General features: G+C 46.3%; 1 protein-coding gene across 2 annotated transcripts in view; it reads right to left on the reverse strand.

Moving 5' to 3' along the window:
* The window catches only part of SOS1 (SOS Ras/Rac guanine nucleotide exchange factor 1), a 129,829-nt gene extending 123,265 nt beyond the window's left edge, over window positions 1-6,564 (reverse strand). For both annotated transcript variants that reach the window (XM_040224681.1, XM_040224680.1), the window contains exon 1: window positions 6,223-6,564. In XM_040224681.1, coding sequence (XP_040080615.1) covers window positions 6,223-6,309 — 87 coding nt within the window. In that variant the 5' untranslated portion in view covers window positions 6,310-6,564. The remainder of the gene's footprint in view (window positions 1-6,222) is intronic.
* Window positions 6,565-7,748: the final 1,184 nt, after the last annotated feature.

The following is a 7,748-nucleotide window of genomic DNA, read 5'->3' on the forward strand; positions in this document are numbered from 1 at the left end:
TAATAAAGTGTTGGATACAAAACTTGATTACAAGACAAATAAATATATTCTAAAATGAAGGGCAAAGTTTTTTTCTATTATATCCATAGCTGTATTAAAAAAATGTATTATAGGGAGTAGCTGCCACTTATTATTTGGTTGGAGCATTGTCACTGCTGTGATGTCTGGACCTCTCTGCCACTGCCTTCTTCCTCTCTACTACAACACACATCATAATCCTTGTGGAATCCATCCTCATCCATGCATGCAATCCACCATTCAACACACCAGTCCAGAGCCCCTGTCTCATCTTCCTCATTTCTAGAATCTTAAAACTCCAAAATGTAATTATCAATATCTCTAATCATAATTCCCTATCTGCTCCCCTTACCCTCCTCTTACAACTCATTGAGATTTCTCATCCATGGAACTCTCATTTACACCTCCATTATCTCTCTTATAGCTTAACTTTCAATCTTCTGAAATATCCCTATTCTCTTCATCTCTACTGCAGCCACAAGCAACCAACAATCCTTCTCTACCCCTTTACCTGAACTGATGGGTGCTGCAGGAAGAAGCTCTCACAACCAGCAGGCCAATGAATGCTCTTCAGGCCTACAATGCTCTCCACACTCCGCACTGCTCAGCAATCCTTTCTAATTCACTAGTTGGCTCCTTCTCCCAACTCCACAGCAGCAATTCCAAAACTTAAGCTTCTTACTCATTTCTCTTTCCTCGCTCTATGTAAAGGATCTTGTCTTTCATTATGAAAATTGAGGCTAGCTAGCATGAACTCCCTGCTCCTCAACCTACAAACCCATTTTATCTCACCCCCTCCCACCTCAGAAGAAAGGCTATCACTCCTGCCAGAGGTAGCATATCATCATTAATACTGTTTTATTTATTTATTTTTAAAATTTATTTAATTAATACTGTTTTAAAATGCAGACTCTGTAACCAAGTTATCTTTTCCAAACCTCAGTTTTCTCTCTTATAAAACAGACACAATAATAGTATCCTGTGAGAATTAGGGAACACATGAGGCACTTAAAACAGTGCTTGGCAAATAATTTGAGGCAAATGCTAGTACCTTCACTATCATTCTCCATCAGTTACTTCCCCAAAGCATCCTAACATAAACAAGTTTCCATCACCTTCAAATAAAAAACAAGTGTTTTCCACAAAACTGAACCCCCTTCTTGTCACAGAAGAATCTTTTCCCTTTATTCACAAGCCTGAAGGGGGAAAAAAAAATCTGAAAAAAAAAAAAAATATATATATATATATATATATTCTTGCTACCCGTTTTTCATGGTTTTTTTTTTTATCTTTTTTTTTTTTTTTCTGTTTTCTATTCTCACAAATAAACTGCCAGACATTTAACAGCTTAAATCTAACTACTATTTTTCAGGTACTTTATTTGACTTTTCTATAGCCTGACACAGTTAATGACACTTTCCTTGAAACTCATCCATTCTCAGCTTCTCGGACACTAGGGTCTTATTCTTTCTACCTGACTCTTGCCTTCTTAATCTCCTTCACTCACTCCTTTCCCTTTGCTCTTCCCTACACTCTATCATTTATTTTATTCCTCCACTTCTGATGCCAGCCTAATTGCATTCTTACTTCTCATCATTTTCAGTGGGTGGCCTCATTCACTTTTTTAAAAACACCTTCTTTGAGGTACAATTAACACACAATAAATTGCAAATATCTGAGCTGTATAACGCGTTAAATTTTAATACGCTCCTGAGGTGGCTCACTGGTAAAGAATCTGCCTTCCAATGCACAAGTCGCAGGAGACACAGGTTTGACCCCTGGGTCGGGAAATCTGCTGAAGGAAGAAATAGCAACCCACTTCAGTGGTCTTTGCTTGGAAAAGTTCATGGACAGAGAAGCCTGGCAGGCTACAGTCCACCGGGTCAAAAAGAGTTAAGACGACTGAGCACACACAAGAATGCATGCATATGCTCCTGAAACTATTAGTAAAATCAAAAAAACAAATGAACATAAATGCCTCTCCCCAAAACAACTCCTGACTTGTTTTCCGTCACTGTAGATGCATCTTTCTATAATTTTACAGTATATACTATGGTGTTTTGGGCAGTAGGGGGTGTTACCAGCTTAATTATTTTGAGCAGCGTTGTCTCATGTATCAATAGTTCATTCCTTTTTACTGCTGAGAAGTATTCCAGTGTATGGCTATATCACCATTTGTTTATACATTCACCTGCTGATGGACATCTGGATTATTTTCAATTTTTTGCTGAACAGAACTGCCATGAGCATTCATGTATAACTCCTGAATGGATAGCTTCGTCTGTCTCATGGCCCCACCCGCCACACACCTAGAAGTCCCAAATCTGTTCACCAGATACCAACAACAAATTGCCAGTCCTACAAGTCCACCTGGATAACCCGAAGGGACTTTAACAAGTTCAAAACTCATCTTATAATGCTACTCCTTCCACCCCAACAGGTACTCCTCCTACATTCTCTATCCTGACTAAAGGCACTCAAACCAGAAACTTAAGAGTCCTCCTACGCTTACCACTTACCCCAATCACTATGAGTTACTAGATCCTGTCAATTCTGCCTTTTAAACATCTCTCAACTGTATAAAATCCATCTCTACACTTTCATCCTAATTCAAATGCTCCCAATTCAAATATATATCATCTCCTGGCTGGACTATTAAACTGGCTTTCTAACTTTTCTCCTTACCTTCAGTCTCATTCTTCTACAATCCATTTTCTATTCTATGGCCAAAGTGGATTTTTTAAAATCGAAATCTGATGTTATTCCATTTAAGGTTCCTCAATGACATCTATCCCCTCAAAATAAAAATCATTTTTCTTAGTTTAACATTAAAAAATTCTCTATAAACTACTTTTCCCTCCAAACTCATCCTCTGTCACTTCTCATCATGTTAGAACTTAGTCATTTCTGGATAATGTCAATTCCCTTTTAATTATTACTGCTGAGGGCAATACTTGGTCTGCAGTAGGCACCACAGACTTATGCAATAGATAAGATCAGACTTTAACAGGTGGGATCCATTGAGACCTTCTGGGAATTTTCAAGAAAAGAGGTAGTCCTGTCTGGCTGAAGCATAAAGTATATGAAAGACTAGGATAGGCAATCCATTCAGAAAAGCAGGATGAAGCCAGATCACTGATCAACATCAAGTCTATTTCAAAGAATACACGCTTCATTCTACGCCCTCAAAAGACATCGATGGTTCTGAACAAATGTGTGACATATTCAAAAGTGTCCTATAACTTCTGAAATCTGAAAAATAGTAAAGGAGAGGTGGAGGCAGTGAACTCAGTTAAAAGGCTATAGCAGTAGCCTGGGAAAGGGGACCCAAGTGTAGTTGGAGTAGGAGGGAATTGATTAAATGAACATGTCAAGGAAAATGAACCTACAGGCTCTTCCTGGGTGTGGACAGTAAGAAATAACATCAAAGTCTTGAGCCAGTCAAATGAAATAATACAGCTATGAAGAGAAAAAAACTTTTAAAATAGTAAGTGGAAGGGAGGGAGCTGATGGGTTTTCCTTGGCTATTCCCTACCCATTCATTCAAATTTAAGTGCCAACTAGGTGTCAGACACTGTATACATGGAGGATGAAATGAGGGTAAAATACCATCCCCATTCCCAAGGACCATACAATCTAACTGGGGTGGTGAACTTAAATAGAAAAAAAATAGGAATTGTTAAGTGCCTGGTTAGGGTGCTAAAAGAACAGGCAGACTAAAAGACTATCCAATTCAGGCCTGAGGATCTGAGAAAAGATCTGAGGTCCAGTGAGCCCAGAGGATGAATAGTGTTAGGCCAGGCCAAATGCAGTCCAGGTGAAGAAAAGAGCATATCCAAAAAGCCCCTGGTGACTTCCCTGGTGGCTCAGATGGTAAAGCGTCTGTCTACAATGCAGGAGACCCGGGTTTGATCCCTGGGTTGGGAAGATCCCCTGGAGAAGGAAATGGCAATCCACTCCAGGACTATTGCCTGGAAAATCCCATGGACAGAGGAGCCTGGTAGGCTGCAGTCCATGGGGTCGCAGAGTCGGACAAGACTGAGTGACTTCACAAAGAGCCCCAGGCTAGGTAACACAAGTTGACGCATCTGCAAACTACAACAAGCCTAAAGGAAGATACGGAAGTATCCACATGAAATATCTAACTTGTCTTTGGTGGCTTAAAATCATCTTTAGTGGCTATCTTAAGTGGGAATTGGAAGAAATCTCACACATCAACTAGACTGAGTACATTTTCACCCCCCTCCCATCACTTCTACTGCCATGCAAGGGTATCTCTGCTTAAAGTCAAAGCAGGGTTATGTAAATAAGCAAAGAGGGCTGGTGGGGGCTGTGGTCAATCAGAGACAGATGGGCAGCCATTTACTCAGCTCCAGCAGCTTACTGCCCTGCTTGAAGGCTGGCCCACTGTGGAGTGATCTTCCCATTCTCCAAGAAAAGTTCAAGATTCAGATTTTTATGTAGTAACACCCATTTAAAAATAGTGACAATTACATTAGAAACAAAAAAACACTATGCCAGCCAAACAAAATGTTTCTGTGCACAGATTTCAGCAAGGGCCACCAGTGTGGCAGAGGTAGGCCTAGTCTGCTAACTCCTATGATGTTCATCTCACTGCTTCATAGGACCCTCAACTGATAGGGTTTCATGGTGATTCCCCTGGGATAGGAGTTGCTTGCTTCCAAGCAAAACAGCCCAAACTGACAATGTTTTATGAGTTCTTTTATATATTTTCAATAATTTTTCTGTCTCCTCCCCACCCCACACCCACCTTGGTCAGGGTACCTGCTTCTGGAATCACTGAGACTTCCCATTCCCCATCTACTACAAGCTAAGATGGCAAGCTTGCAGGTAAAGCGAAAGTAAACAGGGTGAGAGCCTGACAGGATTTCTAAAGAATAAAGTACGTAAGGCATATGGCACACCTTTATTTTTCTTAGAGAACAGTATCAGAGATGTCTGTGACTAATCAGACATCTGAACAAAAAAGTCAGTAAGTTACATGTGAAATATACCAGCAAATTCTGCTAACAAACCAAATAGCTTCCACTCTAAAAGATACCAAGAGAGGGAGAACGGGACAAAAGGGAAAGTAAAAGTTGCTGGCCTCTGAGAAATATCAAACACCTTTTTAAAAGCATAAATGTTTAGGAGAAAGGGTACCCTATAATCTCAAATCTGAGTGAAGAGCAAAATTAATTTTTAACCAGATACCATGAAACATTTTTGAGAAATGACGATTTAGATACCTATTAAAACAGTAAAGCTACCCCTGTATTTATAAGGTTAAAAGAAAACAAAAATACTCTGACAGCCTTTATTAATATATTCATTCAGACATCGGTTGCTGATGTTTTAATGTATTTATTAAGTCACAACATTGCTTTAGAAGCTTTGAAAATGTAACATTTCGTAATTACACTAAAACGTGTAAAAGTACAGGTCACGGGGTATATAACTTTAGATAACAATGTGGCAAGCTCGAAGAAAAAGAACTGCTAAAATTTCTAATCAACAAACCGAATGACAGGACCAAGGTTTTGAGAGAGAGAGAGACGTGGGAGTGGGGGTGGGGGGAGGTGGGGAGGGGGAAAGAAAGGGAGGGAGGGAGGAAGCAAAAAAGAAAGAAGGAAAGAAAACAGTGGCATGTGCACCCGCCCCTGTAAATCGGAGGAATGGGGGAATCCAGGGGAATGAAGAGTGATTACGAAGGGCGAGCAAAGCAGGCCATCCATGTTCCTGCTGGCAGGCGAGCTCCGCAATTACTTAGGGCAAGCGTTACGGCCAGAGCATTCTTGAACCCACTAGGACGAGCATACAGGACACCTAAAACCGGAGGCTGACAGCAGCTCCGAGAGAGCACAGAGAAGGCAGAGAAGCGGCCTGCTTTGACCTCCAGTGAAAACTGAGGCTCCTCCAACTCTCGTCTCTGAATCAGGGGCAGGGCAAGCTCTCAGCGGTTGGATTCTTCGGACAAACTCTCCCTGGCTCCCTGCGGCCTTCCCACACGCCACATGGGGTGACTGTCAACACCGAGAGCCAACGAGTGCGGGGGAACCTCTCCGGGTGTGCCGTCCCTTCTGGGAGGCGGTGAGACCGGGAAGAAAGACGGCCCCGCGCGCCCCGCCTCCCCAGCCCTTCCCCGACCCGGGCCCGGTGCTCTCGCCCAGGGTGCAGCCGGGGAGCCGGGTCTCGTGCGCTCACCTTTTTCAGCGCAGGCACCAGCAGCCCCCGCCACTTGGGCGCGTTCTCCTCGCTGAAAAACTCGTACGGCAGCTGCTGCGCCTGCATGGTGCCCCCGGGGCGCCTCCGGGCGGGGAGAGGGGCGGCGGCGACGGCCGGGCCGGGGAGCCGCGAGAGGGTGAGCTCGCAGCGCGGAACAGGGCCGCGGTCCCACCGGACGGCCCGGCCCCCTTGGGGCGCCGAGCGGCCGGGCTAGCCCCGGAGAGGGGGCTGGGGGGCGAGGCCCGCGCCCGGCCACCCACCCGACACAGGCACCAGCCGCGGAAAGCGAACGCAGCCCGGAGGCGGCGGCGGCGGCATCCCGCACCACCGCCCCGGGGCCGGGCCCCCTACCCCTCCCCGGCCCGCCGGCGCCGCCCCGGGTTGCCCTCCGCCGCGGTCGCCGCCCGCCCGCCGGGACTGTGCTCCCGAGCCCGGCCTGGCCCCGCGGCGGAGCCGGCGGCTGGGGGAGGGCTGTGGAGGGACGCTCCGACCGCGGCGCCCGCTCCCCGCGGCGGGGACCCCGAAACGCTGGCGACTCGGGGCGGGGCGGAGCTGGGCGCGGGGTCTAGCGGGGGAGGGGAAAGGCCCGAGGTCGTCGTTGGGGAATCTGGCTGCCCTGAGATGCCGCCGCGGCCGCCGCCGACGCCGGTGTAGCGCTCGAGCTTCCTACTAGCGAACTGAACCTGCTCGCTACTGAGCATGCGCCACCGGGCAGGGCCGGTTCGCTCCGGGTTTTCCGGCTCCCCAGCGAAGGAGGAGGGAAAGCGCCGAGGAGGGAAAGCGCCAACCAGCGAGGCGCCGGACTGTGGCTGCGCCCCCGAGGGCTGCAGGGGGAGGAGCGACAGGGCCCGGAGCAGTCGAACCCCCAGCCGAGTGGGGCCTGCGGGGTGGGGCGTGAGCTACGGTGAAGCTGCCCCCATTGTGTGGTTGGACCGGGAGGGATCCCACCCCTCTCTTCGAGTCCCCGGGCCTTTCGTTTCGGAAAGGGGTGTGTATTTGTGTACTTTGTTCCCGAACATGAAGATAAGGACTGCCCAGAGCATGCAATGTATAGTAAACACACTGGACAAAAGATAGGTGCCTCTCTCACGAAACCTACGTCTTAATATTTCTCGGGTAATAGAAGTAATCGCGGTGTTTCCAGTCGTTCTTTCCACATCACCAAGAATAAAATGTGTACGTGTAATTGATCTTGTTTGTGTTTTTAAATTCAACATGTTCATCTTTCAGACCCATTTCAAATATGAACTCCAATAACCACTTATCTCCAGTGGAAACTGACACCTCTCCTGCAGCTCCCAGATCCCAGAACACCTTACTCAGGCCCCTCTAAGGGCATTTGGTTTATCGTGTTTTGTATCACTACAAGCCTCTTTCAACTAGATAACGAACTCCTGGAAGGCATGGGGCTTTACACAGAATAGGCACTTAATGCTGAAAGAGCATTATCTATAAACTGTTCCTCCATCCCACAAATGCAGGTGTTTGCTTTTAACAGTAGCACT

This window comes from Oryx dammah, unplaced genomic scaffold, assembly GCF_014754425.2.
Source record: "Oryx dammah isolate SB20612 unplaced genomic scaffold, SCBI_Odam_1.1 HiC_scaffold_25, whole genome shotgun sequence".
Lineage (NCBI taxonomy): Eukaryota > Metazoa > Chordata > Mammalia > Artiodactyla > Bovidae > Oryx > Oryx dammah.